General features: G+C 37.9%; 1 protein-coding gene across 1 annotated transcript in view; it reads left to right on the top strand.

The window, feature by feature from the left end:
* The first annotated feature begins 290 nt into the window (after positions 1 to 290).
* The window catches only part of LOC124162801, a 31,691-nt gene continuing 15,928 nt past the window's right edge, over positions 291 to 16,053 (top strand). Inside the window, exons 1-4 of the mRNA XM_046539458.1 lie at positions 291 to 923; positions 7,884 to 8,393; positions 8,474 to 8,589; positions 8,829 to 9,036. Of these exons, the coding sequence (XP_046395414.1) occupies positions 801 to 923; positions 7,884 to 8,393; positions 8,474 to 8,589; positions 8,829 to 9,036 (957 nt within the window). The 5' untranslated portion in view covers positions 291 to 800. The remainder of the gene's footprint in view (positions 924 to 7,883; positions 8,394 to 8,473; positions 8,590 to 8,828; positions 9,037 to 16,053) is intronic.

Raw genomic sequence — 16,053 nt, forward strand, 5'->3', positions numbered from 1 at the left:
GATCGTTATGAAGCATTCCTTGGATGACGAGAGAGTAATAATTTTCCCCATTTACTGAGGCGATAAGCAATAACAAGGGAAACTTGACAAAGTGAGGAACTGAGGATGAATGAATTCACCACAGCATTTGGGTTTCATTCAATAAAGGGTTCAGCCACCGCATGGAAACGATAGCTTTGGTCAAGAACACGGTCGAGAATCAACAATATGATTGTGTTATACAAATTGTTAAAAATGACCGCCCCTGACTTCGATACATATCTCAGCAAGTCTCAGAGATTTCTAAGAATTATTGGTTGGTCATTCCGAATTATCTCAGCACTGTCTCTATTCTGACTAAAAGTGCATTCACACTATCAGACACGTTAATACGCTAAAGCCTTCATGTGGCCCCAGAGGAAGTAATAAGAGTGGACTTTCTGGAGCTTTATTTTCAGAGAAAACGTGAGGATATTTACTCTGAGGACAATTATGTTTTGTTCTGCGTGTCTGCGTCGCAGGAACAAATGAAAGGCGAAAAGTGGCGTCTTCAAAAAATCGGATCGGGTACGAATACGGTACATGGCACAAATTGCTGTTCTTGTGGAGTGTAGGTATTCTCCGCAAAATTTCCTTTTGTTGTCTCTAATATCGGGACCAGTCTCCTTACTCATTAGGTTAAACTCGTTTCTCGTGTGCTAGTTTGTTCATTGTAAAATCCAACTTCAGTGCATGTGTGCACAAACGTGTCTTCAATGAATGCTCGAGAGTGTTATGAATGAAGGATTATATTTGTTGACGATAAAAGCATTCTTCTTAGGATGAGTGTTGTCCATCAGCACCGCAGGTGTTATGTACCAGGATGCAGAAGTGGTTTAGACAAAGACCGTGCCGACAGAAAGAAGAAGGGTTTAAGGATTCCTAGTTTGCATGCTGCTCCAAAGGTAAAGCAACTGTCATATCAAATATGTGCATGAAACTAAATATGGTCTTCTTGTGTAGGAACAGTCTTCACTAGCGAAGAGCCCTAGCATCCAAATACAGTGCAACGATCGTATGATCGTACTCTAGTATGTATCAGGCGTAAAGGTGGGTTTACTCTGAGTAACATGTTAAAATATAAAAAATTTGCATATAACATATTTTGCGAAAATTTTACAAATCCGTGTTACATTTAACATTGTGTTATAAAACAAAATTTTGGTTTCCCGCACGGAGCGGAAAACCAAAATTTGTGTGGCACATACTTTTGTTCTATAACACAGTGTAACATGTTACACGGATTTGTAACTTTTCGTACAAAATGTTTATATAATATGTTACTCAGTGTAAACGCAGCTTAACTGTTATTATAAAGTAAATGAATGAGAAAGTGTCATATGGAGAAAGTCCTGATTGCGACTCTTTGCATCGGCGGTTCCGGGGGGGAGGGGGGGGGGGGCACGTGCCCCCCCAGACCCTCAAAATTATGCAAGATTTTTAATTCGGTCCCATTATCATTGCGTTCGTTTTGTATTACGAGATATCCTTGTGCCCCCCCCCCCCCCAGAACAAAATCCTGGATACGGCCTTGCTTGTGCCCCCCCAGAAAGAAATTCTGGATCCGCCCCCTGACTCTTTGAGTAGCAATCGATAGTGTGTTAATTTAATTATTTGGAGAATTGTTACACGTATTTGGTTTACGGATACATTTCTCCTCATAATGTCGAAATCTGTTGATAATTTATAGTAATTGATTATTAATTGACGAGGTATGCTGCTGTTGCCGAGCCTGGGGGAGCATTCATCAATGTATTGATGTGCCTTTCATTCGCATACTGTAAGATTTTATTTATACATCTGCATTCGACGAGCCACCCGTAGGACGAAAGCAACAGGGCATATATTTCTCCCCAATGCTACCAAAATTATGTGTTCAATTATGTTGCGAGGGTTATTTGTCACCGGGGCATGCCCCATTCGTTCTGCTACTTATGGCTATATTTGGGTCAATATTAAATTTTATCACAAACTTAGTAAATGCTGAAAAAGCTGCTTGAGTATCAAATACCTTACCCTGCCACTGAAATTAAATATTTAACAACCTTCAGACAGTAATGATCATCCTAACTTTTGTAGTAGAATTGTAGAGCTGATTAAATTATTTTGCCAATGTTATTATTCTTACCTTACTGAGCTTTGCAGTATTAACTGTCATCAGTTCATTGTTGTTTAAGCCCATTTTATGAGGGTGCCATTGGGTAAATCTGACAGTGCCGGATTTACCCAAAGTTACACTTTAGGCATCTCTCCATTGAGCACCCCTTCTCACTTGAGCCTCCTCCCCTCCCCGTTTTCTATGATACGACATAGCCACTTGCATGAAGTAAGGTTCGGAAAAAAAGAATAAACAGATATATGGCTGACAGCATAAGTTTATGCTTGGATTTTTATGCAGGGAAGTAATAGACAATTCAATGTAAAAAAGATAGCTCAGAGTAAAACTTTATGAAACAGTTTAACTCTTACGCATCTTAAACACTTTATGAATACCCTTTACAAAAATAATGTCTAGCTTTAATTCATGCTACAAAAAAGAAGAGTAACTTCAAAAATAGAAATATTACGCACTGCTGTAACTGAATGAACTGCGGTATTACGAAACATAGTATGTATAAATGAACTAATTTTAAAACACATGAAGAGCAGTGGTACGAACTAAATTTTCAATATAGCTTATTAAAACAACTTGTCTGTTTCCACACTATTTTATTTTTACCGACCATGGTTTTGGCAGCTTGTGCCATTGTCAAGGTGCCAAAACCATGGTCGGTAAAAATAAAATAGTGTGGAAACAGACAATTGTTTTAATAAGCTAGATATATATGAAAGATTTCCACCGCATCACGCCGGACACTGTATCTTTTATTTAAATTTTCAAGTGAACAAAGCCTCTAAAATACATATTCGGCCAACTGCATATCATCCTGCAACATCTTCTAGAAAAATTAAAGTGCAGATCAAAAATATAAATGAAGACAACGAGACCTGACCCAAGTACAACGAGAACTTCTTCAAAAGTTTCCTTCTTGTCTTCTTTTCGGCAAATTCATTAATTATGGCATCGCAGTTCAAGTTCTGCTATAATGCTAATTTAGCACAATTAAAGCCATAGTACAGAGGGCACCTGGAGGCAGATGGTACCCACATATGATAAGCCTGCTGATGGCGGTGCACCTTGAGGCACCTCCACTACAGATCATTGCCTGTTGCATAACAGAAGGTGCCCCTTGGACTGCGACGCCCCTAGGCACGTGCCTATTTTGCCTTACGGTATATACAGCCCTGATCCCATGTATGTTCTGACAGTATACTCCTTATGAGGTCTTTCGAGGGAAAATTAGCCTACTTCTCTGACTCAGTCATCACACTTTCCAATAATTATGTTCACCTTATTAATACCTTTTTTTTAAGTTAGCTTGACCTGTTATCACTCGAATATGTTTGCTCTCAGTTAATTCATTAGTTATGCATACTGAAAGGTGTTGAATTTATTCATAGCCCTTCTAAATGGAAGCTGTTCTTTCATCATGTTGCTTCACTCTATCAAGTAGTTCCTTGACCGTGTCAGCAAGAGGCTCTTCGAAAGATGTCTCCGTGCCAGGTTTTAAGGGTGAGGAATCACACTGAGAAGCATGTAGTCAAGATGTAAATGAACCGCACACCCAGGTATTCTGCAGGTCATCCAGAACTTGCACATCCCTATCGGACAGAGCAACCTTACAATGATGCAGAGAGAAATGACTTACACTCGCCACACATCAGGCCCTTATGACCACAATGTCAGCCTTGATTACAAATACCACAAGTATGCATAATGAGAGCAAAGCAGGAGCTCTGTAGAGACAACTTTTCAGCTTGAGAGCAGAACACAAACTGATACATATCACTTCTGATATCATGGCTAATATTCATTCATTGCAGAAAAAAAATTCAAAAAACAATCTTATTAGGATAATTGCGGTTACATCAACCTTACGACGAGAAGATGTAGTTTCAAGCTCACAAATAATTAAAAAAGCTCACCAGAAAATTCATACATTTAAAATAAATCTTTTTACTTCTTGCTATGATTTTCCGTCTTCATTTGATTTTCCAAAAATGCATTCTATGGTTCCTGTTTACTTCTTGTCACTACAGACGATGCCTCCTCTGGATCCTGTTGTCTCCTCTTCTGAGTCTAGAAAGAAATCTTCATCCTCACTATCACTTTTTGTTAGCATCTCACTTGCAAAATTGAGTCCTCATCTATAGACTTATTTGACATGACTTTAAAAAAAAATGCAGATAGATTCTGAAACCCAACCACAAGGATACTTGAATGCGAATCAAGAAATACCTTCTTTCAGAGAACAATTTTGGAGCACCTAGTGAACATTACTTGCTTGATAGGCCGAAATTGAAGTGAGAGGCAAATTAGAAAGGAGAGAATGCAGTTCATTTGGACTTAGAAATGGGATCCTAATGATAACTTTTTCTCAGAAATTGAGTGGTAATTTAACAATGAAGAGATTAAATTAGGGAGAAAGGATTGCAAGCATTAAAATACTTGAAAAACCTTTATTTAGAGCTTTACTTATTAGAGCTTAAAATGTGGACTGAACAAATGCATGTGAGACATCACTGTGGTAGTGGAAGGTATGGTTTTTCCAAGTAGGTTATCAGAGACTACCGGTGAACCAAGCTAATGTTCCACTCAACAAGAGTAGCTTATAATAGGGCACCAATGTAAGATCATTATGTATTAGCTTATCAATATACATTTCTGAAGAATTCAGGCGTATCAGTGTTATGTAAGGAGAAAAAATGAAGAAATTGTAAAATGGAGGATATATTGGGGAGGCAAGAATTCAGATTGTAGTAAACATAAATTATAATGACAATAAAATGACAATATTTCTCTTATTACATGTTTTTCATTGCATAAGAATAAGCAAAGTATGTACTACGAGGCACCAGAAGCCTGTTAGGATAACATTAAAATTTCCTTTAAAAAAATTGCTTACGCAAAGAATTAATTTCAAGGTATAAAAAATTGGAGTAGGCAACATCATATACACAGTAGGTCTACTTCATTGACTATTGAACCAGATCACTACAGATTCCTGTTGTGAGTAGGATCATAAATAAGTATGAGGGTCAGGCTCGATTGATGAGGAGTGGCACTAAGGGTGCGATTCATAGACGGCACTTTAGGCTAAAGTATACTTTAGCCGGGCTAAAGTCTGCTTTTTCCGTTTCATAAACGCCACTTTAGAGGAAAAATGGCCGAATCGTCACTTTACCGTAAAGTGCCCAACCGGAGCTCACTTTAGGGCTAAAGTGTCCTTTACGGATGAATAAATATGGCTGCACCGGCTGTTATTGAAGTTGAAATATGAAGATATTTGGGTTACGGAAATGAATATGAACTAATTTTTTGTTGAGAACACAGCAGCAAACTGGCGCGTTTCAAGAAATAACCAGACAAGTAATATATGTCTTTTCCCTGAATATATATCGAGTCGGTATTGATGGAGATGACCCAATTCTTATATTTTGAAGTTTAACTCTATCGGTCGTGTGATAATTACAACACAGTAAGTGGTTGAACAGGTTGGCATAATTTATGTTGATTTTATATACAAGTTAATTGTTAAGTTCTTAGGTTATTTATACGTTCATATTCTAGAATTTTCCTTAAAGATACTTGAATATGATAGCAAAATTCTGTTTACATTGGCGTCAATAGCCTTCGTAAACAAAGACTTGATTTTCATATCGTTTGGCCAGCCAAATACTAGTTTCTACACCTTGCATTGCATTTTAAGCGTTTTCATTCAATATTTGCTTAATGTACTCTTTCCGTATGCCTCCATATCACGCTTAACATGTTTCTGTGATTGTGAAACTAGAGTCGAGTTTCTGTTTCGTTTTTCGACTATGCATTTGCATGTTTACAATGATGATATAAGATCTCGTCATGAAAGGCAGCAATAAAAAGTAAAACGTACTTTCCTTCGAAGGATGATATCATAGCCATATTATCAGCAGCAAAGCAATGTTTTCTCGAGGATGTAGGATTGTTATGAAATGTAATTTACACAGCATCACAGACTTCACTGACATTTTTACTGCAAAATTCGTGAATGGATACTCGGGTTAGGTATTCACATATGTCGAGGCATCTTTTAAAGTAGACAAAGAGATATTTATTGATATAAGTCCATTCTCACATTCAACATGTTTCATTGCGTGGCCATTCATTCATTGGTTTTGATGATATAGATATTCTTGACTGTACATTCTCGTCCATTTCTCTAGAATATATAACCCCTTAGGTCAACATTCCAAGAATTAAAATATTGGTAAGCACAAAAGAATTCAACAAACACCCATACCTCATTCAAAATATGCGTCCAACTGAGACAACCACTGATCGGTAAATCTTCAAATTAATTGGTAGTTTCAAGTTAACGCGAGAGAATTTCACTATTTCACCCACCTTCAATGAACGTACACCATCAAACTTCGACTAACATATAGTCCAAACAACCGTATGCAGTTAATCATAGAAAATGATCATAAAATGACGTGAAAATATCAGCATTTGAATATTTACTTCGCTGGGAACATCGAAGGGCATTACCAATGCACGAAGCCAATTAAAAGTGAGCTTTTATTCTGCCAACTCAGTCATTAACGTACAAAAAAGCTAGTGGGGAAAAGCTTTCAATCACGCAGTATTCATTTACATTTGCACATAATATGAGAAAACGAGAAAATACAGCTTAATAAATCTTAGCAAAATACAACACGAAAACCCAGTCGCCAGAAACATGTTAACAAGTACGCATTTAATATCGTGTGTCATCTTTTTCTTCACTTTTTCGAAGCGTTCATTGCCAACACTGAAAAATTTCAATGCATGATCGAGACTTTAGGAGCTTAAGTTCCACTTTATAAAGTGAGATCCTTGGGACGACTCTGCATCGAACTTTAGCTAAAGTCTCACTTTACCGTAAAGAGAGACTTTGTAAAGTGAGCAATTTCAGTGTCGTCTATGAATCGCACCCTAAGGTCTCGTTGAGTCTCAGCCAGGCCTAAACACCTGCGACCATGCTATCTTAGCGGTCATTTCCCTTCCCTTATGTCGGCTATAGCTGACATTCGTTTGTTTGTGTTGAAAAATTCATGTCAGCTATTACCGATCTTAGGTCTTTGTTTGTGAAAATGCTTATCAGATACAAGTAGTATATGCAAAGGATGTATCATTCATGATAGAAAAGTTCCATCACATCTCACCTGAAACATCTACTTTAGTTTTGTAGATTTCCTGTTGCAATGAATATGTTATTAGAAGCAATGCGCATAATTATAATTTAAGTCTATCTAGCTATGTTTTTGTAGTGTATCTGCATTCCTCTGTAGTTTCTATGTTTGTTTGTAACCTTGCCTTTTCATGCTATGCTATGGTCTAAATAATGTATTTAAGTATGAAGGCCTATTTACACGGTACATTAACACGTACGGGTTAATGTATAAATGTATGAACGCGAGAATGAACGCCAAAATGCACCGTGTAACCACCCAACTTGTGCGAATGCATGCACAGAAAATAGAACCTGTTCTAATTTGGTTCATGCATTCGTACATGTTCCGTTCTGGTCCACAAAAATCATTCACGCAAACGTACATTAACTCGTACTTGTTAATGTATCGTGTAAATAGGCCTTAAGAGTTATTTTCATTATCAGCGGGTGATGTTTGGAGGATAGTTGTAATTTTGTTTGGTACATTGAGGCATACATGGGGTTGCATGTAATTTGAGGCCTGAAGTTCAGTTATTTTTAAATTTAGTTTCTCATGTAGCTTTTCATTTGCAGGACCCCGAACGCCTGGCCCTCTGGAGTCAAATCATTTGTCGGACAGATCGTCCTTTAAGAAGCAAGGACTCTGTGTGTGACCTACATTTTAAGGAAGATGAAATTGTGAGGTATAATGAAATTCGTGGTCTTCCTGGTGGTGAGATTCTTAGAATTGAAAGATGCAGTACTGCCCTGAAGAAGGATGCTGTTCCCTCAATTTTTCCACCTCCGGATGCATATAAAACAAGGAAAACGAGGGGCTGTCCGACTGTAAAACCATCAGCATCCCCCAACCCTGATGAATGTATTAGCATCGATTCTGAGGATGATTTTGCTGCAAGTGTGGTTATTCCCGAGGTCTTTGATTTTCAAGTGCTCATGAAAGAAGCCCTTAATATTGTACTCCCATCGGACATGTGGACTGTTGGTGTCCTGAAAGGGAATCAAGTGATATTTGCCAATTGGAGTGATGGTGAAACCGTTGAAGCAAAGAAAAGGGTTTTGATAGATGATGAATTGCAAGTTAAGGTCAGTTGTGGGTCATGGAACTATTTTTTGTTTTATTTTTCTACAAATGATGGAGATTAATGCAGTATTCTTTCATACAGATATTTTTTGGGAATATTAATGCTACATTGAAGAACATGAAGGAAGTTCACAGCCTTGCAGAAGTTGGAGCTTTTCTGATTGTGATTGACCAGTTAAATATCTGTCAAAGTTCCAGGTGGGGCTTACTCATTTTTACTCAGGTTGATATTTAGAAGCGTATGGCACATAGCCAATTAAAATAGACCAACCTAAGAAACGGTTTTGGAGATAATAATTCATATTTTGACTAGCTTTTAGAAATACACTAAATTTCATTGCAGCCATTTAGCAGTTCTGCACAATTTTGTTCTTCATGGATTGTATGCTATGTGCATTGCATTTAGCTAGTTTTTGTTCATAGTTCTTTCTTTTTAGATCCCCCAAGTGCTTGGGATATTCCCTTCCAAGAGGCAATGCTGTGAAAGAAACTTCAGTGGAACAATGTCACAATTGCCAAAAAGCAGAGGAAGAATCATTTACGCTGGATAGGGAAGAGGAAAAGGTTGGCAACATTGGATTACAGAAAAGGATATTAAGAAAACCATCTGAGTCAGGCAAACTCTCTGACCAGTTGCACAAGAAGGTATTTTCATTAGAGATGTGCGAATAGTATCCGCGAATACTCGAATACCTCGAATAATAGAAAGTATTCGATATTCGAGATCTCGAATAGTTATGCCAAAGGTACCGTCTCGAATACCTCGAATACTATGAATTTCGCGTCATACACTATCGCTCGCACGTCGTTGGTAGTTGACTCGGAAAAATGAGAACTCTAGTCGTCTAGTGCATGCAGCGCCGTTTTAAGCAAGCTGACGAAATTCATCAAATTCACGGGTTCGAGCGGTGAAAAGAGTTCGACGTGGGGAACCGAAATTGATCGGATGAAAAAAATCCGAAATTCCCAGGTGTCCCTTATCAGGAGAACCTCAGTTCCGTGGGATAGCAACATTGGCGCATTTCCCACGATCCACTATCCCCATCCATTCAGCGTTCGCCCCATCCCCTCAATCGATTTCCTCTTCCCCGAAAACAAAAAAAGGTCCCGGCTCGTGCAGGGATCGTATTACGAAGACCTCAGCTTTGAAAAAAATATCAAGTTACCGGAAAATAATAGAATCTTGTTTCACCCTTCCCTCTTTCTCCCCACTGACCATTTTCCCGCATCCATCTTTTGATAAAATGAGAGGAGGTGTTTGCCGTGTGTCCTTTGTGGCTAATAATGACAGGCACTTATTTTGAATCTTCCCCAGGAGATGAAACTACCATAGGGAGGAACTCAGTGCCGTGGGATAGTGACATTGGCGCATTTCCCACGATCTGCTATTCCCCTCCATTCAGCATTCGCCTCACCCACTCTTGACGATTTCCTCTTCTCCGAAATCAAAATAAAGATCCCAGCTCGCGCAGGGATTGTATTACAAAAACCTTAGCTTCAAAAAATATCAAGTTACGCGAGAAAAATAAAAACGTGTCTCGCACCCACCCCCTTTTCTCACCCACTGACCTTTTTCTACCTACCTGCTTCGAATTTCCCCCTTTCTCGAGGTCAACTGCTGCATGAGTCATCTACTAGCCCGAAAGGTGTCTAACAATGACTTTCGGCAATTGTTATTACACCTTTATTGGATTGAAATATTAGTAATGTGCGCGTAATTTAAAAAAGAATAAGACCAAACACGACATATTTCTGACTTTATTTAAGCATTTTGCGCAGGAAAATAAATACCGGGAAGAAGAAGAAATACGACGAAGGCGTAATGCTCAAATAGGGTGGTTTCCTATTATTTTTTATTGCCTAAATCGAAATATTAATACTCCTGAAGTACGTATTTAACGCTTTTAGAGTTTTATAAGACGATATCTATTTTTCGCGATTAAATTAAAAGTGAAAATTTTCAAGCGCGCGAAAACGCGACGGGTAAGTATGAATGCCGGGAAAAACTCCGCGTGACGTCGTTCTGGTTCCCGCTGCCGCGAGTGAGGTGACCTTGGGGCGAGGCTCTGAGCGCTATTACGACGCAGGATGCTAGCAGGTAGCCGAGTACCATGCTAGCTGGTAGCGCTTGGCTTAAATAAGGTTTATTAATACCTTATCAAACAGACTGTGTGATTATTAAGACATGTCTCCCTGAGCTCTGTGCCTCATGCATGCATTGGTAACCTCAGACGATGTAAAACTCTGATCCTCTCGTGTAAAAACTAAGTCCCTGTGATGTCACGTGGAGTGGCATCGCATAGGCGCCAATCTGGCCTTTTTCAAATGAGGTAAAATTGAACATTGCCATTAGTCTAAACCGGTATTTCTAGAACGAAATAATTTGTATATTATGAATACACTACTGGTGGGTAACGAATCACAATCAATGCCTTTCGTTTTCTTTAATGAAGGAAACTACCCTATTGTTTACATAAAATTAAAATATTCCATTAATCAGCTAAATTCCTGTTTGAATCCTTTAAAGGCAATCACAATTACTCGCCAAAATCTTGGGTTTCCTGCTGCATAGGCGACCTAGTCAAACATTTTCACATTCATCGTTTAGTATTCGAGGTATTCGAAATTCGAGGTATTCGAATATTCGAGCAATGATTTAATATTCGAATTCGATATTCGAATTCGAGAAATCTACTATTCGACCCATCCCTAATTTTCATCATATTTTAATTTAAGGCCTGGTGATGTCTGTGAGGAAATATTCTTACTGCCTTGAAGGTTAAACAGATAAAACAATCATTTAGATGGCTCTATTTGCTGACTTTTTAACAGTAGGTAAATCGCCTCTGTGGCAGAGCTATAATTTGCGAACCCGTGCACGTGACTGCGTACAAAGTCACTTGTTCCTGTAGTGATAATAATAATAATAATAATTTTTATTGTTCTGTTGGTCCAAGGAATAGAACATAGAACATGGTCAAGAGAATATTACAGGTAAAAAGAGATACCAAACACACAAAAAACGACACAGATCAATTATACATTATCACACATATATTCGTCTAGATTGTAATAGGCTTTGGATAAAAGCAGCCTTCTCAATTCGCGCTTGAAGGTTGCAATATTGGACTGAGTTTTTACATGCGGTGGTAATTTATTAAAAATAAGGGAAGCTGAGTGATGAGTTCCCTTTCTAGATAAGGCACAGGGTTGCCTTCTCAGGTGAACATCATTTCTGCGCCGAGTGAAATAATCATGAATGGTAGAGCTCGGACAGAATAAATCAGGATACATTTTGACAAATAGTGCACAATAAAAAATAAACAGACATGGTAGTGTCATTATCTTGAATTTAAGAAACAGTGGCTTTCCTGGAGATCTGATGGAAACAGCAGCCATTGCCTTCAAAGATCTCTTTTGCATGGAGAAGGCCCTTGTGGCAGCACTGGTGTTGCCCCAAAATATCACACCATAAGACAGGTAGGAGTGGATTTTAGCAAAGTAAACTAGCTTTAAGATCTCCACAGAGGTGGTGGGGGCAAGTTTACGAATCATGAAGATACCAGATGAAATTTTTTTGTTCAGATTATCAACGTGGAATTGCCAGTCAAGATTTTCATTTAGAGTTAAACCCAAGAATTTAGTACAGTTAGACTGCTTGATTGAATTATTACTGATAGTTCGGAGTAAAGGGCTTGAAGTCGGGGGAGAAATTTTGTTATGGAAGTGGAGAAAAGATGTTTTGAGGTCATTTAATTGTAAGCTGTTATTATGGCACCATTGACCTATAGTTGAAACAGTTATTTGAGCAGCATTCGTTACTCCTAACAGCGTATCGCTAAGGTTCAGTGTAGAAGTGTCATCAGCATATAGGGTCACCTTACACATAGGTAGGTGATATTTGAGATCATTGATAAAGATGACAAATAAAAGAGGGCCCAGGATTGATCCTTGAGGGACCCCACAGTTCGATTTGAGAGGGTTGGATCGAAGTGTGTTAGCACCAGCAGCAAAAGTTGTATTTAATTGAACCATTTGCATTCTATGGATAAGTAAGATTGTATCCAGGCTAGAGCATTGCCATTTATTCCAATGTGATTGAGTTTAGAAAACAGGATATTATGATTTAGGGTATCAAAAGCTTTCGATAGGTCGAAGAAAATCCCAAGTATTTCTTTCTGATTGGAAAGACCCCAAGTGATATCATTAATGAGTTGGAAAGCTGCAGATATTGTAGATCTTCCCTTGATGAAGCCATGTTGGGAAGAATTCAGCAAGTTAAAATGGGATAAATAATTCATTATGCGATTGTAGAAGAGTTTCTCAAAAATTTTTGAGAAAGCTGAGAGTAGTGCAATAGGTCGATAGTTATTGGCTTCAGTGGTTGATCCCTTTTTATGGATTGGAATGATGACAGCAGTTTTCAGGTAGGTAGGAAAATGACCATTGCAGATAGACAAATTAAAAATGTCGGACAGGGGAGCAGAAATAATCCTAGCAACTAATTTAATGATAGGTATAGGGACTCCATCATATCCTACTGACCAGGAATTAGAAAGAGAGTGGATGATGTTGGCAACCTCATTAGGGGTAGATGGGGAGAGAAAAATTGACGAGGGTGTTTTATCCCAACTAAGAGAATGTAGATCTGTGTTATTAGCAGTTTGACAGAATTGGCTATTAAAACAATTTGCAATTGCAATAGGGTTCAAAACAGGTAGGTCATTAAATTTGATAAAAGTTGGTCTCTGTTCAAAGTTATTTTTAGTTTGTTGGTTAATAATCCTCCATGCAGCTTTGGAGGGGTTATTTGAAGAAGCAATGACATGGCTATGACGATTTTTCTTAAATTCCCTAATACTGCATTTGTATTTATGTAGAAGAGCTTTGTATTGATTGAGGAGGGATGGATCAGAAAACTTTGACAGTCTATGCAGTTCTTTAACCCTGGCATTCATATTTAAGAGCTCAGGAGGGAATTTAATATTTTTGCTTTTATATTTAAACTTCCTGGTTCTTAAAGGAAATGAATGATTAAAAAGCAACAGAAAATCATCAGTGCTTTGAAATTCATTGTCGCAGACCCGCGACAAGCATTTGACAATGTCAACCATGATCTGCTATTATGTAAACTTAATCACCTTGGCGTGAGAGGAATTTCTAACCAGTGGGTCAAATCTTATCTTCAGGACAGGCTTCAGTCTGTAGTAGTGTCCCATCATGGTGACAAATGCAGATCGGAATTGAACAAGGTTTCTTGTGGTGTACCCCAGGGATCTATCCTTGGCCCAATTCTTTTTGTTGCTTATATCAATGACCTCTCCAGTAGGCTAGCTATAGTAGAAGGAGCTACACCAGTCCTTTATGCGGATGATACAAATATCATAGTGTCTGCCTGTAACCTTGACCGCGCCATTTCCAATGGTAAGCTTATTTCTAATCACTTATCTGAATGGTGCTCTCAGAACCAACTAACCCTGAACATCAGCAAGTCTCAGGTTGTTCATTTTGGTTACAAAAGGAATCCCTGCAATAACGTTTCAATTGATGTTAATGGCTCAGTCATACCCCAAGTTAGCAATGTAAAGTTTCTCGGAACTCACCTCGATTCGGGCTTGAGTTGGGAAACACATGTTAATCACTTGTTGAGTAAATTAAGTTCTACTTGCTACTTAATTAGGTTCATAAGAGATACTGTTTCACCTAATGTACTCATTACTTTGTACTATGGGGAATTCTATTCCAATGTACTATTCAGTATCCTTTTCTGGGGCACTTCCCATCATGCAACAAATATTTTTTAAATACAAAAAAGAGCTGTTCGTCTAATGGCTAAAGAGCCCTACAATGCCCCATGCCGACCTATTTTTAGAAAACTAAATATTCTCCCTATTCCTTGTATCTATATTCTATCTGCTGTTATCTACATCCATAGAAACCTGTCATCTTTTTCTAAAAATCGAGACTTTCACCATCATTTCACAAGAAGCCATAATGACTTGCATGTAGATTATGCCCGGACCACAAAATGTTTACATGGATTGAGAAGGATGGGAATTCTACTACACAATCATCTACCATTATCTTTTAAATCGCTGAATGACAAATCTTTTAAAAGACAAGTGAAAGATCTTCTGCTTAATAAGCTGCATTACAATGTCAATGAGTTTTTAGCTGATCCCTTGTACTGTTCACTTTGATTTAATGTTAATTATTGTTTGTTTGGTGTTGGAATGCTGTCCGCTTTGTAAATAGTTTCTACTATTATAATTCTTGACGTGCCTTATATTGTGTACAAACCTTGTAACTCAATCACTGGGCAAATAAATATATTATTATTATTATTAAAATGTTTTTCATCCTGACAGTGGCTTAGTAAGCACGACCCTCGCCACATGTGCCACGGTGTGGACTTGTGACGTTGTAAATCTTGTTCGGTAAAACCCACCCCGAAGTTCGCTCTGAGAAATTGGCTTGGTGGTGTAACTGGCTAACACACCTGACTGGCAATCGGGAGATCCGGGTTTGAATCCCGGCTAAGTCAAATATTTATTCATGGCAAACTTCATCTGTTGGTGTATTTAACTTTGCACCTGTGCGCGTGACTGCGTACAAAGTCACTTGTTCCTGTAGTGCTTTCATAATATTCTACTTTGAACGTGTTATGTGCTTACATATTTGCTTTAAAATTAGCAAAATAAGTCATTTTTTAACTGGTGTATTCAACCATTTAAATACTTTGACTTTGTGAATGTAAGGCATGTTATATAATTCAGTCTTTAAAACTTGTAGGTTACATAGCCTGTAGGTATTCTACTTTACTTGCACAAGGTATTAATTAAATTTCATTTATTCTTTGCTTAGAAAGACCTAATGTTCAGGAATTTCCATTGATGGAATCTGAACCTTATGAGAGTATTTTTATTTTGGATAATAATTTTATTTTTTTCGATAAATTTGAGTACTTCTTTTTGCCCATTGAAGTTTGTGCTCGTCATTTTTTCCTCTGATCAAATGAAAACCTATACAAGATTTTCCTAAAACATTCACCATTTACAGCTCATGTATCACATAGCAGAAAAAATTAGGCATTTATTAATGCTTAGAATCTCACAACTAATTTATGTTTCTGCAGGAAGGATAAAGTTGATTAGGCGTGTGATTTGTTGAATGCATATCTGGACCCTTGGTTTGGTGAACTATGTCTATAGAATAGTCTCATTTTTCTGCAGTACATCAAGCCTCCCATGTTCAATGGAATTTATACTTCTACTTTTCTACCCTTCTCTGCTTGTAAATTATGTTTTACTCATTTTACCTTTGCCCCTACAACCCACCATGATGTTCTGCAGGTATTTCCCCCTCTTTACTGATACTGCTCTTCACAATTCTTTTGTAAGGATTAGTATTATCGAGTTTCTTCAGGTCAATAACACTAAAATGTATGTGCAAACTTGTTTTGTGATTTGACAAAATGAGAGTAGTAGAAAATTATTTTTATTGCTCTTCTAAGTATGTAATGTTTATACAGTATATAGTAGTTGCACAGCTACAGGTCACACTCTGCTCTGGTGTTAAACGAGTTTTGCCCTGATGTTTGTGACTTATTGGTGGGTCTCACTTCTGGCTACACCCCATGTTTAGTAAACCCATGTTGAGCAC

This window comes from Ischnura elegans, chromosome 7 (genome assembly GCF_921293095.1).
Source record: "Ischnura elegans chromosome 7, ioIscEleg1.1, whole genome shotgun sequence".
Classification (NCBI taxonomy): domain Eukaryota; kingdom Metazoa; phylum Arthropoda; class Insecta; order Odonata; family Coenagrionidae; genus Ischnura; species Ischnura elegans.